We start from the raw sequence: 24,557 nt of genomic DNA, 5'->3' as shown, positions 1-24,557 counted from the left end.
TACTCGACCGAGAATTTCCATTACCGTATTTTATTTATCATTTTGGACATGACTTGTCCAAAAATACGGCATTTATCGGGCCCATGAAAATGTGATATATATATATATAATTATATAGGTATATATATATGGGATTTTTAGAACAGAAAAGAAAACTATAAGAAAATTTCGTCTACAATAGGTAGTTTTTATTTGAAATTTACATAAAAGTGGCATTATTACAAATTTATATGTGTAATAGTATAAAATATTATAAATTACGATATGATTTCTTAAAATGCTTCTTGTTCTATCCAAATTACAAAGACACGCATCTCCTGAAATTCGTAATGTGTTAGAGATTTGGCAACAGCGCGCTCCATAAGCCGTGTACTGCAATCTAAGAGTGGGACGGGCTATAGCTGACGATCCAGTCTTGACATGTTGAGTACGCGAGCGCTGGGGCGCGCAAACGGGCCGCGCTGGCACGTCTCTTTTCCAGAGGACGGCTCACGGTGACGCCAGAATGCCTCGTTGCCCGACGACTGGTGACATCTGGGACTCGCGTTGTGTACCACTGCACGTTAGTTACAACAGTCCATCATACGTCCGTCGATCACGTGACCATCCGTCCGGCCCTTCAAACGCCTGGTAACTTCATACTTTTGACGGACGGACGGATGAAGTTTGCAAGGGTTTTGCGATTAAAATTTTTATCATGTTAGACGTTTAATTCTTTATATGCTTACAAAATTATATTTTTTTAAATTATGTTTGAACACGTATTAATTTTTTTTTGTTTTGAAACAAAAATCGTCCGATCCACAGATGAGTGATTAATTACGTATGGTAACTGAAACTACTGAAATAATAACAAGAGTGGAAAATACTAATTGAATGCATAGCTTACATGATTGTGGAATTAATATAGTTAATCAAGATTAGTTTTCCTCAAAATTTAAGTTTCCTCAACAGTTTGCAGCATGTATAAGGGAAAATATTATGACGGAAGAACGGGGTGTTGTAAATAGCTCGGCGGCTGACGGACGAACGGATAACGGACGGGCGGGCAACGGACGGACGGGCTAAGGATGGGCGGGCGACGGACGGGCGGGCGACGGACGGGCGGGCGACGGACAGGCGGGCGACGGACAGGCGGGCGACGGACGGGCGGGCTACGGACGGGCGGGCGACGGACGGACACAGCGGGCTTTTGTAATTCCGGTTTCAGAATTGCATTTTCACTGGCTCACGAGAATGGCCCTGTAGTTTCCGCGAAAATACTTTCAGGCCAACTGTGAGGTAAAACAATGTAGCACTGTGGTTGTATGGGCTTTTATTTCAGATACATGTCTACTGTCAGCACACCAATCACAGCCATACAGTGCGGAAACAAACTCGTCCTGAATGGCCAAATAAGTTTGGGAAGTAAGTAGTTTGACGTTGTTAAAGTGTCCGGCCATGGGTTGGAACCGGGATACTCTCTAATACTGGTTACTTGTTTATACTGTTACGCCATCTTGCTAGATAAATTACCTCCTAATAAATTTTCTAGATATGCCTCAGAGTATACCAAAGACACTTTTTTTAAAAAATAATTTATATCATTTAAGAATACATCTATCAGATATTTACAGCTCAAGAAAACTATTTTAATAACGTATTCAGCACAATTTTTCAAGGCTACATAAAACATTTTAATTTGAAAGAAAAAAACAATACTGTTAGAAGTTTTTTCGTAAATCTTCGAACATGGTGCCAACGACGAAATCGTCCTAATTAAATTTAAACAAACATTTTTAAAAAAAGGGATTTAGAAAGAGAAGCGTTGCGTCTGTTTGATGAGCGGTCAAAGACACGAGTCAAGGTCACTGATTGACCTCTCGTCCTTCTGAATGACCCAACCTTTACGTCCAATTGCGCAACATCGGACCGCCGCGCCGTTGCTACAAGCGCGTCTCATCCTCAGTTTGCAGAGTGTATTTAAATGTTCCTTTACTCTCTCGTTTCAACGCACGATTTCTGCCATTAGCGCTGTCCTTGTTTTGGCGTTCACTGTTGCTAGATATACACCATAAAGCTCAAACGTTTAGGCCCAACTTTTTAGTATGATATTTTTTTTATGTATCAGAAACTTTTAATTTTTAAAGTAAAATTTGGAATCAGATTATGGACATAAATTTTCCTGTTGTATCAAGAGTATCATCTGATAATATTCTATTTATTTCAGTGTCGTAATTGAAAGACGTCATACTGGTTTAAACTGTTTTTACACAATTTATTTTTTTTGAGCGCAGAACATAATTTTATGGAATGCCTTATTATAATAACCGACTGCTACAAAAAGTGTCTCCTGTGAAATAATACTGCCAACAGACACTAATTTGTAGTCTTAAACAATCAGCACATAATAAAATCTTTTAAAAAAATTAGAACTTACTATAATTAAATATACTATAATTAAAGATGATATACGAAATACCGGGTAGTATCAATCTGTCAAATCGGTCGCCATTTGCTCTGTACTGCAATCTAAACGTGAGACATACAGACTCTAGTCGCCGAGAGAGATCACAGCGAGGTCACCAAAAGCTACCTCGCTTGTCTTCGTGGGTTATATAGTCTCTCTCGGGCCGAATTGTATTATTTTGATTTATTTTTAAGGATATTACTTAAATATTCAATTCGTGTGTTTAACTTTTTTCCCCATCAAAAGTCGTATGAAACTATTAGATGTCAGTATTTGAGACCATGAATTCGTAAATATTCCAAGGCCAATCCTTTATTTTCGGGAAATTCTTACTGTGCCGTACCTCCTCCTAACGCTACAGAAACACATTTTTGAAACTTCTTTGAGCGCGATGAGAGTAGAATTTCAAGGCCAAATTGTAATGCAACGTGTTCGTGAAACGTTGTGAAACGTCTCTGACGCGAAAAGGAGAGAATAAGTACTTGGTCAAGGATATGTAAGAAAGCACTATGCTACATGCGTTGCTGGGCTAGTTTTCGTTCTTCTCTATGTGCGATGATTCGTCCCCCACCCCAAAAAAAAATAGAATGGATAGATAGAAAGAAATAATAAGACAAAGAGTATGCGCATGCACTTGTTTTAGAAAATAGATATAGGTACCCTATACAGTCAGCTATGAATGCCTTGAATTTTATATTTGCTACCAGCGCGTTCGCGTTCCTCCTTATTCAACCAGCAGCGCAGAGAGTGCTGTTGAGACAGTCCCTGCATTTCCCGCATAGATAGCGCTATCTGTTAATAATTTCATTTATCGTTCAGAGATTTGGCATGTTCCAAGTGGCAGATTTGTTTGAAGAAACAATAGCATGCACTTTTTTTTGTTCCTTCACTTTTTTTGGAAAATTATCTTCTTTCTCTCTTTCGATCTCTCTTTGCCGTTTTACCCCTTACGATACACTTACGAGTCGAGGTTTTGATTGCCAAAGAAGTTTCAGTTCTATCATGTTATTTCTTTCATTTCTAAAAATTTTTACATTTTCGTTAGTCATTACAACGCGCAGTTGTACGTTTTCCATCTAAATAAATTAGTTCTGTGTTGTCAACTTGTAAGTAAATCTTTCCTATCTAAATAAAGTTGCGGGCACAGGTTTTAACTTGCTATTTGCTCCAAATTCGTTTTAATGCTTTACGAAAAATCAATTTTTGGTCAATTATTCTCAACACATCATCGGAACGGTTTGAGACATCACAATATAAATAACTACTCAATTAATTCTGGGTTCTCTATCTAAAACACGTCAGAGAGTTTTGAGTAAAATCATTTCGTAGGCTACTTACAAACATTTATAACGTTATATTGGATTTTGATACATAAATTTGTTAACAGGAAAAAATATGCAATATGTAATGATTAGGCAATCACATGCACAAACTTCAGTTTTATTTGTTTGTATTGATCTTCTTTTACATAATATGTACGTCTCCACCTTAAGCTTGGATGCCTATTACAGGAATGCTGGGATGGGACCAGAATAGTACCAGGAGCGAAACGCAGAATTTCATTTCGAAAAGGGGAGAGGGATAGAACCACTTTGCTTGTTGTTTACTTTCAAAAATTTCAATTTGTTGTTGGGAATGATAGGGTTTTTTTTTTTTGTCACGCTATCATCGCTGTAAACATTACCTGTTGCCTACAAATACCTGGTGAACACATTTCGGAACGTTTTCAGATCTTTTATCAAAACTTTCAGACAACATTTGTGTATTATTAGGTCAAATTTTTACATACAATAATTCAATTAAACTTAATACGAAATACCTACTATTATCAGGTATGTGGCGATTTTTATTTGGAAAGTGAAACCTTTTCAGAGCTATTAATGACGGACAATCTCAAACTATGTATTTATATTTAATGTGCTATTGTAAAATGAAGGGAGAATTTAAAAAAAAAAAATACACGTTAGAAAAAAGGCCGCTCGTGACTTCGGAGCTCATCCGTCACTTTCGTGAGCAATACTTTTGTTTCGTTAATATCTCACGAATTTCGTGACCACCTTGGATTTGTACAAGTACGGTAATCCCAACGTAAATACAATACACGCATTTTTTTTTAATCTGCAGGTGATACGTAAAAAACGTGAGCTTGGTAATGCGTGTGTGTATGTGTATACAGGGGCGCAACAACAGGGGGGGGGGGGGCAAGGGTATTTTGCCCCCCCCCCCCCTGAAACCTTGAAGTGGGGGCAAACGGGGGCAAAGAAAGTGCTGTGTAATCGATTTTTTGATAATAAAACTGCTTAAATAGCACCATTTTCCTCCTTGAAATACAAATATTCCCGGAGGAGGACCCCCGGACCCTCTGCTTCAATAGGGGGATCGTTGATTCTTTATAAAAAAAAAAAGGTATATTGCCCCCCCCCCTCCCCTTTGGAAATTTAGTTGTTGCGTCCCTGTGTGTATACACATATATACACACACACGTAATATCACAAGCAACTAACTCACCTGATTCGTCCAGGAGCGCATTTCGACCGGAAGTGACGTACTTGCCAAGTCCGCGAGGAGCATGGCCAACGAACGGTCAGCAGACCTCGCGCGAACGCGAGGACGACCACAAACGCGGGAGATGTCCTGGGACCGCGATGTCGGTCCGCCGGAAATGAGATGCCGACAACACAGACAGAGAGAGAGAGCTTGCGCGGCACAGCCCCCCCTCAACACCCCCCCCCCCCCCACCACAAACTCTACACGCTCTCTATCGACAACAAGAGAGCAGCGCCCGAAGACCCGGACCGCCGCCAGACAACTGACGCCGCAGCCGACTAAAACCCCCCGTAGTTCCTAGTTCCCCCCAGACTTGCTCCCTCTCACTCCCCCGCCCCCCTTATCCTCTCTCCGTCCCTCGAGACGCTCGGGTGAGCAGGAAAAAAAAAAAGAGCTTCCCACCGTCATTTTGAATAAAACCCGACGGGCTTGAATTAAAATTATGAAACTCGTTTCCGCGAGGCTGCCTCGTAACGAAACGCGCACGTCCGACCGACCTTTCACTCTTCACTGTTAAAAAATCTTCACCTCTAATTCGCTAAGAACGCTGGTTTACAAATTAACCAGGGGTCTTCACACATCTATCGTTAACTTCGAAAATTTACTGGTAAAAATATCACTGACTTTGTTGAACATAAACCCACAAGAATTATCTCGGTATTCAAGGGGGAAAAAAAACATTCGAAAAACTTGTTAAGACTCTTGTATCTTCTGCGTGTGCGTTTGCCCTGCTTGAATACGGCGCAGTGTCTACGAAGATTCAGTTAGCTATCATCGCGAAGAACTCTTCGTTGTAAATTCTGTAAATTGAGTGTAATTTTTAAATGTGTTTATGAACTTGGCAAGAAACGCAAACCGCAAAAAAATTTTAATAACGACTTTTTCAAATACACTTTCATAAACTACGCAAGACGCAAAAACTGTATGTGTGTGTATGTATATATGTATATATGTGTATGTATATATATGTATATATATGTATATATATATATATACACACACATTTTCATTTTCAAGTTGTAAGATTGGTGACGTCTTGCGACTTTCGTGTTTCATAAAAGACCTTGACTTTCTTGCGTTATTGCGTGTTATGTTTTGCGGAGTCACAGCACGCAACAAAATCAAGAAAAACTAAAGGGGTTTATTTAACACAAAAGTCGCAAAACATAGCCAAACTTACAACTTGAAACTGTAAAACTGTACAATAAATTTTCATGGTGAATTTTTTTTTCTTTCGAAAACGAGTGAAATTCTTATTAATTTTATCTCGCCGCGTCATTTTATTTCACTGTGAGATTGTTTTGTAAGAGGAAGAAAAACACAACGTATAATGAAAATGTAATCGTGACACATAAAAATCTGCATCTTCAGAAGTTTTCGAAACACTTTACTTTAAATATGGTGGGTAGAAACGAAAAGCGAAATGCAAGAAATTAAAATTTTGCAGATAAACGTGTTGCGTTTTTGCGTCTTGCTTAATTTACTAAACGAATTGTTTAAAAGGTTTATTTAATACTTTTTTTTTTTTTAGTCATGCGTTCTTGCATTCTAGTGTAAGTGCCACAAACGCCTGATCAGCATGACTCACGGATCCCGCTCTTTTCGAATTTAATTTAATTGGTGCTTGTTAAAGGCCTTCTTTCCGTCTTCTAATATAGTGCCTTTCGGTTCGTCAGAGGAGAGCTGCTAGGTAACAGAATATTATTTCGTACTTTTGCAAAAGGTTCCTCGGAAAAACACACACTCTCTCTCTCTCTCTCTCTCTCTCTCTATATATATATATATATATATATATATATAAAGTGTAATGCTCACGAGTGAGACACAATATTGCAATATTTGCTACAATTCTGAACCGTGTTTTTTTTATATTTGGTTTTATCATTCAATTGAATTATTCCATATTTGGTTTTATCATTCAAGTGAATTACTCGGTATTTTGTTATATCATTCAAGTGGATTATCAGAGCGAGAAGTTTCACTCGCAACGAGCGTGGCAGCCATACGCCCACTTTTCTTTTTACTGGAGCGTTGAGAGCCCGCCCACCCGGGCGCAGAAGCGGTGCGCAAGAGCTTCTCAAGAAACCACGAGATTTGGAAACTGCTCGACATGCTTATTAAAAGCATTTCAGAATACGCTGAGGGCGGATGGGTAGTTCTGTTTCCGTATTTAGTTTTTAAACTGTATTCAAAAGTGAAAACCTTTTTTAAAAAAAGGCTTCCTTCCGTCCATGCTGACGTCCCGCCAGAGTTGGGGTGAAACGCTTTTGCTGTCGCCGAAAATTTCAATATTCATCGTGACTCAAAAACGGTGGGTTTTAGGGAAAAAAAGTATTTAGACATTTTTATAGATAATTATTTGATCTACAATTTTTGTCTGGGCTAATTTTATGATAAAACTTACCGTTTTGCTGAAAATCGCGAAAAACCCGTTTTTGTGACCTTTGACCCCGATTAAATTATTTTCCAGGTGTCGGATCGATGAGGACTTTTCACATTTCATTTATAATGGTGTTTTGAACAATACTACCAATTTTCAGCTGGGTGCGAATTTTTGTAACCTCACCCCTATTTTTTAGTCTAATTTGACCGGACTACCACGCGTGCGACTTGATTTTTATTTCACTAATGAAATAATGTTTGCGGAAAATCAAATTGAATTAGAACAAAATTTAAAAAAAATCTATTCAATAACATTATTTCCTACAAAAGTCGATAATCAAGATTATTAATCATTCTCGCTTTAAAAAAACCGGCACCTGACTCTAGTACTCATTCCGAAGAGTGTATAAAAAATTATCGTAGAATTGTTATGGTGCTTTTCCCTTATGGTAGATTACCTCTTATCTCTTATGGCACACATGATTCGAGAAGGCCAGAGGGATACATAACATTTCCATCGCGGCACTTTTCCTCGGCCCCCCGGGGCCAGAACCCAATGCCACGAGGACGTAGGCAGTCCGGTCTTTCCCCCCCCCCCCCCCCGTAAACCATAAGTACCAAGTGACCACTTTATATTCCCACAGTCCCACTCGACAAACAAGTCGGTCAAGGACGGACGGTCCAGCCACAGCGCCGCGCCGCGACTAGCATACAACCGCCACATCGTCAGACGTCCCGCCTACCCGATCACACACAAGGTGTGCAGAGCTTCACAACACACCACGCGAGTGGTGTTTGCTGACAAATCTTAACCGAAAATCATTTAAGAATACGCTGAGGGCTGTATTTTTAGAAGAGTGTAAATGGCTAACTAAAACCCGTGTTTTCAGAAATAACTCTTAAGACATGAAACACCTGGTACAGATTCTTGAAAGCACTTCAAGGGGACTAGCAATACACCTTTATCTTAATTTATCCGCCATATGATTGTACGGTTTCCGCTCAAACCTCATAGTTAACCTATGCACGACGAGAAGACTTACGCACCAGCGTAGAGGCGACGCAGCGCTAGAAGCACCAGCGAGCGTCGCACTTATCATCCCGCCTCACTGGCACAGATACGCCCCTGACTAGACTGGAGATTTTTTTTCAATAAATCGCCTATGTTTAGCCATAATGTACGTGCATCAGCGTAAAATTTTCAGATTCATGCCGTGACAAAGCTAGTGGCGGTTACGAAAGGAGAAGGAAGGCGCATGCCTCCTCCTCTCTCTCTCTCTCTCTTTCTTTCTCTCTCTCTCTTTCTCTCTCCCTCTCCCCTCACTGCTCACGCATAAAAACTAAAAGGTGTAAAAAAAAAAGGTGGGTTCATTTTTTAGAGGAAAAATAAATGCATATTTTTACATCTATTCAACTTTTTGAATCGTTATAACTCAGAAACGGTGACTCTTAGGAGAAAAAGTGTACAGACATTTTTTATAGATAATTGCATGATATACAATTTTAGTCAGACCTACTTTTATGATAAAACTTACGGTTTAGCTGAAACACGCAAAAAAACATTTGCGAACTTTGACCTAGAATATATTTTTTTTTTTTGTAAATGTCGGATCGATGGGGATTTTTCACATCTCATTTATAATGGCGTTCGTACGAAATTTCAGCTCTATGCGAATTTTTGCAACCTTGGATGTCTTAACTTGACCGGTATACGCGAGTATACGCACAGCCGTTGTTGCTGCGCTGCCATACAACAAGCTCAAGCCACGGAGTGTGCTATAGCGCATCTCCTTTCTTAGATTGCATTGTGCATTCAAATGGAAGTTTTACTCTCTCTTTCCAATACACAATTTCTGCCATTAGCGCTGTCCTTGTTTCGGTGCGCTCTGTTGCCAGATGCAACTTTGTTAGTGAAATGAAAATTTGTTCAATTTATTGGGGAGAAAAAACGGTATTTTGAAAGGTAGAGTTAAGAGTTTTGGAAACACATTTTCCCGGTGTTATTTCATAGTGAGTATCATTTGATGATATCCATTTTTTTTTCTAAGATGTAACTGAAATACGCCAACTTGTTTTCAACCGTTTTGTAAATATCATTTTATTTTAAGAAGTTTGGGTCTTTTCAGCATTGCACACAGTTTCATGGAATTTCCTTTATATTAATAGTGACTGAATGTTGCAAATAGTTTTTTTTTCCTGTGTAATAATTGGTGTTTAGCATTTAATTATTATTTTTCCTGTCAGAATGACTAAAACTGTAATAATACTGCCAGTAGACAAAATTTAAGGTGTTAGAAAAATAAAAAAATATATGTATTAAAACTTATTATGATTAACGATGGTATACAAAATATACTTTTAATGTTAACAAGCCGAGTAGCACCAATCTGGCAACAGTGCACTGCAATCTAAGCGTGTGTGTATGTGTGTGTGAGAGAGAGACTATATATAGCGCATGTTCACACAAACTGCAAGGTTTATCTTCGCCAGCGAAAGTATACTTGGCGTTACCAGCGCACGCGAACCGTGAACCCCCTTGCTCTCTGAAAGAGACGAGTTCCCGTTCCAGCAGCCGACGCTATTCTCCGCTGCGAACATGAATTTATTCATGTCGAAACGGGTGGAAGGGGGAGGAAAGTGCGCGACCCGTCAAGGGGGAAGACCTCGTTTCCATCCCGACGGGCGAGAGCGGCAGTTTCCAGAAGCGGGGGAAATGCAGACTACAGAGACCCTTTTCGCGTACGAAAAGGAAAAAAAAAATTGTTTCTCCGAGCCTAAGTTCCAAACCTCTCCCGGAAATGAAAAGGCCACCAAAGTTTTAAGTTGAAAGACTGCTAAACTACCGATGGTGGTACCTCCCCCATCCCCTTTTTTTTTCCCTGGTTTTTTTTTCCTTCACAACCACATAACCAACCAGGAATAAAAAAAAACTCTAGGGATGATAAAAAAAAAATGTAATTCTGGCCTCCCCTGAACGCTGAAGTCGATTTCATTATTTTTGAAAAAAGAAAAAAAAATGTATTATTTTATGAAAAAACGTTTACTTCGTCAAAGTTTTATAAGCTTTTATTAAACTATGCGAATGGAAGATGAAAACAATTTTTTTTCCTTGGGTCATTTTTGTTCTTATTATATAGCAGGTCTCATCCTTGCAATGTGCATTTTAATGGGCATTTATTTACGCTCTTTTTCAAATGCACCATTTCTGACATTAACACTGTTATTGTTTTCAGTGTGCTCTGTTGCCAGATATACACCATAGAGCACAAGGAAATAGATACAACTTTATGTTGTAATAAAAAATGTTTAATATTAATGAATATCGTATTTTATAAAAGAAAAATTGGAATGGGTATTTGGGAAATACATTTTTTCGTACTTTATCTACTTCTAATGAGACGTAACTGAAAGTCGCCATTTTGGAATCAAAAATTTTTGTCAACTTTTTTTTAAACATTAATGTTAAAAATGTTAGCTCTGTTTGAGCATAGCACATAATTTAATGGAATGCCTTGTTAATAGCGACCGACTGTTACAAGTAGTTTCCTCTGTGAAATAACAATTTTGTATTGAATTAATATTTTTATCATGTTTTATTAGCTTTACCTGATTGTGTGAATTGACTATGTAATAAAATCTTTCTATTCAATTTTTACCCACTTTTAGACGTCCGAATATGTTGAAATTTTGCACACAAAATAAAGAGCCTCTGACAATACAATAAATGTTATCATTTAAGACCTTAGAGTAAGGAAAAAGTGGGGGGTAGAAGGTAAAAAAAAATAATTTCGAGGTATGGGTAATAACCATGCTTTTTGTGTCTCCATGAGGTTGAGGCATGTTGGGAATTCGCCCCGGGGTCGACTGTGCCCTTAAGGGGGGGGGGGGGGAAGGTTAAAGACCAAATATTTCGACAATTTTAAAAATCAATGCTTTTTCGATTTTGAGTGTTTCCAAACCAAAATGAACTCTGTACTAGTACTTTATTTATCCATATATGATACAAAAACTTTCAGCCAAAGATTATTTTTATCCCCTTGACCCAAGTATTGTCTGTGGGATCTAATAAAATGCTGTTCAATACACACAACATGGTACCTATAGCACTGCAGAAGTTATCATCTCGAGATTGGTAGATATTCCTCTGTATTATTAGCAACGATAGATTAATATAAACTGAATACTCATACATTAAAATTGGCATTCCTTCAGAGAGAGAGAGAGAGAGAGAAAAAAAAAAAAAAGCAATTCAAAAGCTGAAGGAAATCACTTTGAAAAATATTCATCTTCATTCCTGAATACAAAGAAATAATAGTGTCACCACTTATTAGCAATACAATTTTAATATCGTGTTCTTCCCAGTTATTATCAGATATTTTAAAGGTTACTCGGTCTAAGAGCAGAGCTTTTGGCCCTTGTATCTCGTAAGGCGATTGTGAGACCTCCTTTCCTGGATAATGCTATTAATACATAGCTCTTTGATAACCTTTGAGGCGTTAACAACGTCGTACGTACACTTATCCTACACGACAATCATAAACCATTAAGGCTAGGTCTCACACACCGATTTGGTTTGAAATGAAAGAACCAGGATTGTGAATTAGGCTGAACCTTAAACTCGTGAATGTAGTAATATTAAGAGTACAACTAATTCTTACTATCTCGTAACATCTGCTAAACTCGTTTCTTGCCTTGTATGAATCCTCACTCGCCTATTTGCCATTTTCTTGTCTACTTGCTCCTCGACTAAATTACTGGCCTAGTATAAACCAGCCTATAGGTCCTTCCCTAACCAGAACCCCTCATACAAATACACTTAGTGTTTAGTCATGTCGGAAACAAATAAAAAAAAATTACAACCATACACTTGTGGTCAATTTGATAGACTCTTGTCTTCTGCGGATGTATCCCAAATATTAGGAAAGGATCCAGATAGATCATTAGCCATCAGACGTGAAGCCGTATTTCACCAATTTTTTTCTGATTTTCACATACCAATATGGTGGACGTTTTTATATATTTATATCAGCTGTTCTAGCCTGCTTTTATTAACGACTGTAGTTAAGCTGTTTGGGAGAAAATTATATTAAAATATTACTGGTAAATATTTTTATGTATGTTAAACAAGTTCAAAACGAATCTTCAGAATAAAAATGTAATGATATGATTTGACATTTCTCTCTAGTTTAACCTCCAATACAGGAACAGCTGATACCTTTGTAACCAAGCGGCCGCCATATTGGTATGTATAATACACTGAAATCCCCCTCCCCTATTGACTTTATCCCCCTCTCCTAGAATCGGACCTTATGCTCCAACTGTATATTTCCCTAATTTTGCGACGAGAAGACTGCGCAACATTCCAAAGCTTTGCCCTTAGAGGCGATACTGCACCAGAAGCACGTTGTTAGAATTTTTCACCTTCAATTTACGCAGAATGCTGGTTACAAATTATCCACGGATCTTCGTAAATTTATGGACACTGAGTTCGCTTACTTCGGACATGAGTCCAAAAGAATATTATTGGTATATAAACAAAACATTAAAAAAACTGGAACACCCTTATTTTGTCCGTTACAACGACACACACAACTCGGAAGTCGAAATACAGCATAGTTTCTAAGACGATTTAGCAATTTGAAACCACGAAGACTTCTTCGTTAATTTGAGTTACCTTCTTAGTTAAAAACGCCTGTAAATTTGCTGTAATTCCTAACAGTGCAGCTGCGAGATTCGCACGTATTACCCCACATCTTGTGTGTGTTTTCCGAAGAACTGGACTCGCCAACTATGTGTTTCTTCTGCCCAGAAATGACGAGAAGAACCTGACACGGCGTCGGCTTCGGGCGTCGCTCTCCAGGACCTGGGGCGACCACGTGACAAGAGACGCCGACGCCTCTGCGGTGTGGTTCGCGGTATCGACCGGCCCTCCACCCCGCCATCGCGACGCCGCGTGGTCGCCATGGGGACGTCGCGAGGGCAGCATCCCGCGCGACACTCGCAGACGGCCGGCGCCTCTGCCGGCGAGGATATGCCGCGCTCTCAAGACGTTACGCACGCTGACAAAAAAATTATGTTAAAAAAAATACAAAAAAACACGTTTTTGAGCAACGGTTTTAAGCCGAGAGAAATATCGCGCACAGTAAAATTCTTAATTGGCATACTGTTAGAGGCCTTAATATTTGATACTGGCTGAATTACCCGGTGTTGCCCGTGTTTTGCGCAGAGTGAAGGGGGTTCATTTAAAGGAAATCTCGAAATTCCAGGTAGACAGTGATCTTCCTTTAATTTTGGTCCAAGAACAACAGTGAAAAATTTTACCAAGCTGGAATAAAACTGTGGATTTTATTTAGATAAAAAAAAATATTTATTATAAGTAGACCTGTATCTAGAATGTTCAGTTGCTAAGCTTGAGGGAACACAATTTTTTTTCGTCTGTCCATCCGGAGAGTCCGGCGATGTAGACAATAATTTTCCTCTTTTAACTTAAGCTAAAGTGTGCAAATTTCATCACGAAGTATATCCACCAAAATATTTCTTCGGATGGGAAAGGGGGATGGGAAAGAGGGTGGGGTGGTTTGTCGGGCAAAATTTAACAAATTTCATCAAGTTCGGAGTAAAACTGTATATTTGTATAAGAAACACTCTTATTTATACATCCCTACTAATATTAGTATAAATGCGATAGTGTGTTTGTCCTTTCACGCAGTAACGGATCAAAAGATCGACATGACGTTTTGCATATACATAAATTATGGACCGGAGAGTGACATAGACATATAATTATGAAATTCCATGCCTAAGGGAGTCAATTCAGTTTCATAATAGAAAATCATAGATGGTAAGTCATAGACACAGCGTGAGTTTGTGTCATTTCTCTAAGTCCGCAAAAACTTCCCGTCCTCCTTGGCGGAACCCATCCGCTAAGTGAAGCTCGCGGTTGCTAGCGAACTACCGGCGCTAATAACAGTTTAGTTAAGAACTTCGCTATCGTTTGGTGCGTCCGTCGCATCTTGCCTAGGGGTTACCTGCCTTCCCACAAAAGTAAGCTGAAGATTGGCGTCCCGATTTTGCTGATGCGTAACCTTTTATGCACCGAATTGTGCACTCGGCAGATCTCATGAGTACGTAGTACAACTGATCTACGTATCCACTCGCTACATATTCGTTTTTTAAATAAAAAATGAAATCAAAAAAGGTGAGTGGCCTTTATAAGCGTTAGTAGTGTTACGCAGGTTGGTACTGCGTAACGAGGAAACTCGCCCCTGCGGGCTAGTGGGATACCACCCGCCATACACTGCACGGACTCGGCGCGCGAATTTCAATTGATGCGCGTTGGATAGCAGATCCTCGGGTCCACTCGTGCCGAATCGCCTTTGATCGGAGCACGTGGACGTGGTCGGAAGTTTCCGAGCCGCGTTTCCGATTCAGGATGTCCAGAATATTCCTCGCTGTTTTAGTATGGAGCGCAGCGAGTATATAAGCAGGCTGCTAGCACGAGTTCCACAGAGTCTTCTCTCAACCGGCTGCGTGAATAATGCGGTGACCACGACCCGCACCTTCGATCATCGACGCCGAAAGGCTGCCCGCTGAGGTCTTCAAGCTGCGCATGGATGCCGAAAAAGGCGGTAAGAGAGGCCGCAAATTATACAAGTCAGTTACGGACTTGGTAATAATTCAGTGGTAGCCCAGAAACAATTTGCAAGTTGGCACGGGACTTCGGAAGTAAAAAGTAGGTGTCGGACTTTGCAGTAAAATGACCAAGGGGAACATTGAAAATTCCGCCGAGGGTCATGAAGTGGTTTGCGACTAGGAGCATAACAGAGTTCTGCTCAGCAATACTTTAAAAAGAAAAATATATTTTCTCGTTCTATTAATACGGTGAAAATAAAAGGTGTTACTACTTGATTAAAACATTAAGGGCGTAGTGCAGTGGCATTAGCGGGACTACCAGTCGTGGCGTTTAAGACTACCAATGAACATAAACAAGGAGGTAAATTTTTAATGAAAAACTGTTTTAAAATAATTTCAAGCAACAGCATGTTAGGTGATTTGTCTCCAATTTTCTGCACTAGTATAGTGTTCGTTTTATTACCAAATAGTGTGAATTAAGAGCCGGCGAAAATGTGCAAGTATCAGGGAATCAGCACGGCGGCAGAGGTAGAATAAAGACATTCGCTCCGTCGATGTTTCCGGTCCGACTGGGGTGATCAGGTCAAGGATCAACGGAAATAAAAAACACTCGCCGCTATCACTTAAACGACACTGAAGATTTTAGCCAATTTTATTTGGGGAGAAGTGTTGAAATTTAAATGGTGTTAGAAATATCTCGTTCCTAAGTCTCTGGTACTGTTAAAACAATGTCTAATTTTGATCTGTAATTGAAGGTTTAAGTATTTTGTATAAAAAAGAATTTGTAATTATAACTAAAAGAAAAGGGTCCAGTTAGAATTATTTATTGAGGAATAATTCGTGTAGTTATGAGAAAATGTTTAAAAAAGTAGTGAATGGTACGTAATTTTGTATAAGTTTATTTCAGGTGTTTTGTTGGTAATCGCTGGAACATGAATTGTAGCAGTAAGGTGTAAAAGCCAACATAATAAGAAAATTTATATTAATGTATGAGGATTATATGTGTTTGTATAATGTGTGAATAAATTTCTGTACATGCCGTACTAAATATGTGTTATACATTGCTCTGTGTTTCCTTAAACTCTTGTTGCCATTCTAATTTCCAACGACTAGGTAACAGTAGTAAAACTTCACATTTCAGTAATCTACTTGAATGATCAAGTAAAGTATTCAATAATTCACTTCAACAATAAAACTCAACAATTAAGTACACAAGTTACATACTAAATACCATAATGCGAGACAGCCTAGGGTTCATCGTAACGAAAAATTATGCACTGTCGCGTCGCTTCACGAACGCTTGCCCGGCAGTGAGGAGTGGGGAGCTCAATATTCCCTCTCCTCCTCTCCGTCCACTCCTCCTGACAGTTGTATTTTTATTACGCTCTGATGAGTCATCGCCTTGACTTACCGGTTTTAAAGACGTTTCACTTCGGAAGGATTTGCAGCAAAGGAAGGGGGCAGAGAAATGTAAAAAAAAACAAAAAAAGGGGAGGGGGCGATGTCCTGCCAGGGTCAAGACGGCGCCAGGGCAAGCGGATCGTCTCGCCGGCGCTGACAGGTCATACATTCCCTTGGCCGACGAGACCATCTGAATATGACCTTCATCGCGATGCAACCACGTCCAGCCCCCCTCCCTCTCCCACATACTCCTCCTGGAGGGGGGTGACCCGGCGAGACCTCACGTCAAAGGTCTCGCTACTCAGGCACGGGTGAACAAGCATAAAAAGAGGGAGAGGACGGGATCCACACTTATTAACACTGTATTCCAGAGTAAAATATACAACTTCAATGATTAATTCACCCGATATTTACAAGTTTCTCTACCTGGCCACTTTCAAACTTTCTGACCTTTTCTTTTCCTTCCAGGTTTGTCGGACCAGTAAACAACAATGTGGACGGAAATCAAAATAATTTTTTTTTTAAATACAAAATTAAAATTTAAAAAAAATATGTGGTCTTTATAAGCGTTAATACCTAATGAAACTTCACACTTCAGTAATATACTTGAATGATAAAATTAAGTATTCAATAATTCACTTGAACAATAATACATGGGCATATAAAAATTTGCTTAGGACCAAGGCTATTGATTGTATTAACACGGTTTAAACAAAATTTTATAAGGAAGAATGAATTTTTTTTTAATTACTGTAATTTTCTCATCAAATATTGTATCAGTCACAGGTTTTAGATAATGTTTAGGATTTTTACAATAAATTATAACGGATTTAATAGTGTACCTACTTAAAACAGTTATCATTTTTTTCTTTTTCAATCTTGTTGTTTCCACCCCTTGCAATAATGGTTGGTTACACAAAAAATTGCTTTAGGCAAAAGTTCTAGACCAAATTTAGGACGTTAAAATACATAATAACGGATTCAATAGTGAATATGGTACAAAAGTTTTATTTGCTTTTTTTTATATTTTAACCCCTGGTTTTCAACCCTTTGCAGTAATGGTTCACCTTATGAAAAATTGTTTCAGACCAAAGATTTAGATAATTTTTAGAAGATTTACAATCAATTGTTATAGACAGAAACCTAATAAGGGAGGTTTTTTTTGTTCTTTAACTCCTGTTTATTCCACCCTTTGCAGTCTAATGATTGTTTATATCAAAAAAATGTTTAAAATGAAAGTTTTTGATAAAAAAATTTTTAATTTAAAATATTTTGGACGGAGTTCAAATTTTTTTTTTCAACCCTTGTCTTTTTTCCACTCCTTGCTATAACTGTTCGTAGTATAAAAATTATTTTGGAAAAAAATTGTAGATAGTATTTTTAGGTTTTATAATTAAAAAGGAATTGATTTAATTGTTGATTTTTATTTTTTAATTTCCACCCCATTTTTTTAAACCCCTTGCAGAAAAGGTTTCTCTTACTAGAAATTGTCTCAGACAAAAGTTTTAGATAAAAATTGCCAAATTTACACACCATTTGAATGAATTCGAAAGTGTCTCTACAAAGATGGTTATTAATTTTTTAGTCCAACCCTTGTTTTTTCCATCCCTTGCAATTTTGTTGGTCGCATCAAAAATGTATTTGGACAATTTTGTTTTGTATTACTCCTCAGAGTTATTAGGTATATGTTCAAACATATGTTATATTTGTCATATTCTGGAAGTTAAAGCATTTTTTATTTTTTTTAAAACCCTTCACTATTTCTACCCCTTTAATCGAATTTTGCCCATTAACGAACTCAACCAAGATTTTCCATTACTACATTTTATGTATCAGTTTGGAATTGATTTGTAAAAAATTACTGCAGTTATTGCGTCCATTAAAATTTAAGTATACAATTTTGAGTTGACGATTTTGGGGTCTAGGGTCCATGAACCAAAAATATGTATATACATATTTTAAAAAATTCCGGAAATCGCACTATAGTAATGGCTATAATAGGTAGTCTTTATTCAAAATCTACCTAAAACGGATGAAATATAGTGTTTGAACGTCAAAATAATCATTAAATACACTAGTAGGCACTTTCATTTTAAGTTATTCAATGCTGGATAAATTTAATTAAAATCATTTGATACTTTTTTGCTTCATGGCATACAATAATTTTTTTATAATTTTTTATAATTGATATTGTATGTTATTTTCGTTTGGTTCTCCAAATGTTCCAGAAGTGTCCAGAATGTTCTAGATTTCAAAATCTACTCAGCCTGCAGGCTGTGCCTAAATGGATTTTTTTTTTAAATTATTAAAACTCCTGCAGTATGACTAATAGCACAAAAACAATGTCCTACCCAAGTATCCGTGCCTGAACATGACGCTAAGTCAGCTAGCTTTCTGTTCAGCAACATATGGAGAAAGGTTAATGGTGCTAAGTAAGGCAATTAGACTACAAATAAAAATCCTCACATCTAATATAAAAATTTATTGACTCACTATTTTATACATATATGAATTTCTCATGACTAGAGACTCTGCTCATTTCGCACCATATCTGACTACACAATCCTACTTGAACTCGAGGAAAAGTAAATTGTTAACTGGCTGCTACACCACATAGAATTTGCACACACGGAAGTTAAATATTTAAAACTGGCTCTAGGTCATCTAGTAAACATTTAAAAATAACAACAATCCAAACACCCAAGGAGAAGAAGCATACATATGTTTCAAGATAAGCCTGGTGGTAAAATATAGGCGAAACTGTAAAGTCTCTACTCATAACAGACGAAAATGAAAATAATATATTTCAGTACAGATTTACATCTCAATTCTAAATTAAATTCACAGTACCTAATATCTCAAGCATTTATTGAAAAAAAAACTGTTATGATACACTTGTACCTCTGCAACATGCTAATGTTCACTCTCTAACAAATTATGGTGTTATATTTTGAGGGAAATCTCCAAAAAAAATTTATTTGTCCTACAAATCCGAATTATTATAATCACATCAGGAGTGCCACATCATACATCATGTAGACCTACTGAAATATTTAGTGTAACTAAAATAATGACAGTACCAGGAATGAACATGCAATATATTGTAATAAACATGTAGAATTTATAAATTCCAACAAGAGCAGTTAAGTTTCAATCACAAGGGTTTGGTAAACAAAATATATAGAATTTAAACTTATAAAACAAAATATTTTATTTCTAATAAAACATTGATACAAATACAAAAAAAAATATTTTTCTAATATAAAATATTTAATATTTTCTAAAATACATTCATATCATAAAAATATAGCAGTCAGATTGACAAGCTTCGCTAGATCACAAAACAAAAGACTTATAGACAACCTTACAAAACAGGCATAAAGTTCTAATTTTCACAGAATAACTTCATAGCTTTAACCATACAATGAATGCATCTTACATAGATCATTAACTGGCACTAAAACGTGCTATGACTTGTTAATTTTTTTTTTAAACTTTTATTAAGTAAAATTCCAACAATAATGGTTTGTTGATATATACTGTTGGCCAACTATCAGTAAAGAGCGACTACAGCACCATACTGAACTAAATCACTTTTCTAGCAAAACCTGCTGAGTTGTTCAATTAACAATTGTGTTAACAGAAAGAGAGATAGCCTATATATATAATGAAAAGGTATACTTTATATATCTTTATATATGGACATACATTTCTATGGTATACCACAGGGCGCGCCCCAAAATCTTTCAGGGTGCGCACTTTTAGAACCACTGTGCTAAAAAATCATGTAAAAATTTATGCTATTGTCAATTGTGCTGTTAAACTGTGTGTTAAAGTTTTGTTCATCTTTTGATGCTTGGAATTATTATTTTACAAAGAAGTTATATTGTGTGATATGCAGTGTTGTTAAGTAACGAATTACAAGTAATCGGATTACTTGTAACGATTACTTTTCAAGTAATTTATACTTGTAACGAATTACATTTAAAAAATGTAATTCGTACTTGTAATCGGAATACAAAACATTAATTGTAATCGATACATTAAGGTAATCGATACTTTATATTTACTTGCCGTTACTTTTATTCTCGGAACGTATAATGAATACAATTAAGAACAAGAACACTTTTGTATTAGTAAAGTTTATATTTTTACGCTTGTAGTGCTACGATCGTATACACAACATATATAATCAAAAATGAAGAGCCAAAGTGACTTTCAGTGTCTCCAACATTACCCTATCCTAAAATCTGCATTTTTAAAATTTAACACATCGCTGCCGTCAAGTTGAGCGTCTTTTTAGTGTTGGTAAAGATGTTTTTGCCATCAAGAGAGGGAATCTATCTGATGAGAACTTTAAAATGCAATTGTTTTGTAAGGTCAATTCCAAAATTTAAAGAGTGTTACTTTTATTACAGGTAGCTACTTGTATGAAGTATTTTGATGTTACTCAAACAAGTTTGTCCTCAAATATTATTCATTTAATTAAAGATAATAAATTTAATCATTACATGAAATCATTTTTTAAAAAACATATATGTATGTTTATTAATGTAACAAAGTGTAAAAAAAATTGAATCATAGGTCAGTTTTAAAATAGTAGCGGAAAGTAATTGTAATTGTAATTGTAATTTTACTGATTACTTCTATGCAAAGTAATTTTTACTTGTAATTAGTTACATTATCACCACAGTAATTGTAATTGAGCCCAATTACTTTTTCCGAGTACTTTTAACAACACTGGTGATATGGTACATTTTAGTATTTCACTTAATTAATGGTGCTACACATATTTTTCTCAACAAATGTTAATGTTTGCACAAGCAATGCTAAACGTTGATAGTGACTCTTTTAAGGTGAGTTTTTTGTGTGTTGTGCACTTTTATAGTATTTTTCATTGTTGTCAAATATATTGATTTTTTTACAAAAATTATTTTATATAATAAGGTTTTTTTGGAGGATAGGTGTATGTACATCTACATGATATTAATTCGTTAGTTTTGGTCAGTTACATAAATAATATGTAAATAGAAAAATACTCTCAAACATTAGATCTTAATTTTTTTTTCCAGGAGAGAAGTTTATCACATATCTAAGTGATTGTAACTAAAGTTAAAGGGAGTTAATGTTAGGCTGCAACATTTAAAATACTCTAAAACAGTAAGTAAAAATGTATAAATTATAGCAAAATAGTGTGTTTTTCTATACTTAGATAGGATTAATCAAAACTCTATAGTGTGATGTGCCTTGCAGACAAGGAAAATTGTAAGGTTTAGCAGATTATGAATCAGTAAATATTGATGAAAAATTATTAAACCACTGTAATTTAAATAATATAGCAAATTCAATAATTATCACTTCAATATTTGCACATTTTTAATTTTCTTTAACAACACAATTTTGACTTAAAAGCATTTCCCACTACTGACTATTTTATAATAGAGTAAGAATTGAAAACCAGCCCTTTGCAGGATAGTCAAGCAACAGTTGTACCGAATACCTACTCAAAAATACCATTTTCAAAATTTTTTTGTTCACTGAAAAAACTCTTCAATTACCTTTAACTGTAAATTGTGTTAAATGCATTTTTTCTCTCCTTTTTAGTGATTTTTAAATGTGAAAATTGCTGACCGGCTAGACTTGCTGCAGAACAACTATGGTAGTTCTAGATAAGTAGTTAAAGATAAAAAAATTTGTTTACAAATATGTATAATTTTTTTGTCATTGTATTATCGTATTTTGGCACAACATGACTTGTTCAATAACTTTGTGCAATCTTATGAGAACACTCAAAATAAAATCTAATGGATGAAAAAATCTATGTAAACTAAGCTAGGACTTTCTCTTGCTTTTCCCTTGCTCTCGACCATAAGAGCTATAGTTTTGTCACTGATTAGAAAAAATGGAATATGAAAATAAGGTATATCTGTTCTTATTAGCATTTCAAAAAACTTTCAGCTTTAGCCAATGGAAATCAATTCGCCATCAAATAAATATTGGCATGCCCAAAGGAGTAGCAGACATATGTATTGGGATTGTGAAACTCTTTGTTTATAGGTACACTTTTAAAATGTATTGCAAAATACATCATTTTCTTCATCAAATAAACTGATACAAAATATCAAATAATTTTGGTATAAACTATTTGTCGACGTTTGTCATTCATAACCTGAAGTTATTTTAAGTCTACAAACACCAATTAAAGTCACACAATTAAATACGCTGAATTTGCCAATTAGTTGTACAGGGTTAATATAGTAAACTTAACACATACCAGTCAATAATCATGATTCTTAATCTGGTAGGCGTTGATCGGAATGACATCTGGTACTAACATTACAATAAATACAAGAACAAGATATTTTTAAGTTAACTTACCTTCTAGAGCCCATTCCCGGCATGAATAATGTTCGAATTAAACCCGCACAAACGCCAAAAAAAGATAAATTCACAATAACTTTCCAATAATTTCAAAATAAATCATGTAAACAGAACACATTCTCACGTACACAATACCGAGAGTTTTTTTTTCTTTACCGTTTGTGAAAACGAAACTGATTCTGCTATCTATCGATCATATTGTACAACAGATCAACAGCACTGTTCAAAACATAGATGTAGGAGAAAACCGCTGTAGAAAAGTTTTTAATTACAGAGCTAATAAAGTCTTAGAAATTTACATACATATCCACTTTTCAATGCAAAAATTATTAGATAGCTTATAAAATCTCAATTTAAAAAATTTACTGCGTGAATATATTGACAGATTACAGTAAGCACAGACCTTTGGAAATCTATATTTTTTTTAAAAAATGTGATTATAGTTTGCGTATGTACTACAGAGATAGTTCGAACTCTACCACCAAAGGGTGGCAGTTTCAACTCAGCTCGTGTCGGAACTAGACATGTTAAGCATCGAGGAGCCCATTATAATTTGTTGTATTCATCTGACTCGTCTTATCAATATTGTAAGGGTTTCAATTCTCATATTCTGGCCCTGCGGACAGACCCACATAGACAGTTACATATGCATATACATGGACATATTTGCCAACTTTAATCAGTTACATAACACAGAACCTGTACAGAGCCTAAACTTCTTTTGTTTAACGCCCTTTTCACCATTTTGCCATCATTTGGCCACCATTGTTAGTATACAGTGGACCAATCTTATTTTTTCATTAAATATGAGCCAAGAACATTTTGAGCTCCACTTATGGATCACCCACATGTCAAATTATTTAACTCCAAGCCTATATGACCCCATTTAATTATTATTACAGTGTATTATGTGTAGCATGTTAAGTAATACCAGGTCTATGCAAATATTGAGTGTTATGTAGGGATTCATAACTGGTAAAGTGCGCTGAAATGTGCGCCTTCCCCCAACCATACGACTCTCATTCTCAACATCTCTGCGGTCACTACCAGTGGCGTAGCGTGACATCTCGGCGCCTGGGGCGGGAGACCCATATTCCCGCCCCCATTCTATAGGTGCTTAATTAAAATTAAATTTCACATGCAATGAGGTACCTTTTATTGAAGTTAAAATAGGATGAGCGGTTTTACAAGCGGATTCTACGGGCCTTATGAGCAGCGAAGTCAGAAATAACTTTGTCAAAATCAATATTAGCAGCCAATTCTTGTTCAATCGACAATATAGCCAAGTTTGATAGTCTAGCGGAGCTCATAGTAGATCTGAGGTAATTTTTTATTAGCTTCAACTTCAAAAACTTCTCTCACAACTTGCAACACTAGTCGCCAAAGTCAAATATATACGAATCAAGATGACTATATTTGGAACCGAAATTCCGAGATTCAGTGGTCCTTTACCAATTATATCTTCCTCTGATTCAGAACAGGCAACAACAACAAACTGCTGAAGACGCTTCCGCTCCATCTGAAACTCGTCCTTGTCGATGTCTTCTAATACATGGGAAAGATCACACTCGAACTTGCTGTCCAAAAGTTTCGCTGGCATCAAAAATCCGAACTTGTCCGATATTTCTTGAATTTGCTGGAATCGAGTCGTCATTTCTTGAATGATCTTGTCGAATGATGCGATAATCTCTCGACGGATTTCCTGTTCGTGAGACAAAGCTGCATCTTCAGAAGATTCATCGCCATGCATGCGTTTTTTCCTGCG

General features: G+C 36.6%; 1 protein-coding gene across 5 annotated transcripts in view; it reads right to left on the bottom strand.

The window, feature by feature from the left end:
• The window catches only part of LOC134537651 (tyrosine-protein phosphatase non-receptor type 11-like), a 131,241-nt gene extending 108,267 nt beyond the window's left edge, over positions 1-22,974 (bottom strand). For 2 of the 5 annotated variants that reach the window (XM_063378323.1, XM_063378324.1), the window contains exon 1: positions 22,790-22,971. Coding sequence is in view for 2 of the 5 variants with exons in the window: in XM_063378324.1 (XP_063234394.1) it covers positions 22,790-22,812 (23 nt within the window). In the remaining 3 variants the exon portion in view is untranslated. Of the gene's footprint in view, positions 1-4,957; positions 5,039-22,789 lie in introns of those variants that run through there. The other 3 variants (XM_063378321.1, XM_063378325.1, XM_063378322.1) reach the window with 3 other exon arrangements.
• Between the last annotated feature and the right edge of the window lie 1,583 nt (positions 22,975-24,557).

This window comes from Bacillus rossius, chromosome 12 (genome assembly GCF_032445375.1).
Source record: "Bacillus rossius redtenbacheri isolate Brsri chromosome 12, Brsri_v3, whole genome shotgun sequence".
In the NCBI taxonomy this organism is placed as follows: domain Eukaryota; kingdom Metazoa; phylum Arthropoda; class Insecta; order Phasmatodea; family Bacillidae; genus Bacillus; species Bacillus rossius.
Note: the sequence above shows the minus strand (reverse complement) of the source record. Positions and strands in the feature narration are given on the sequence as shown.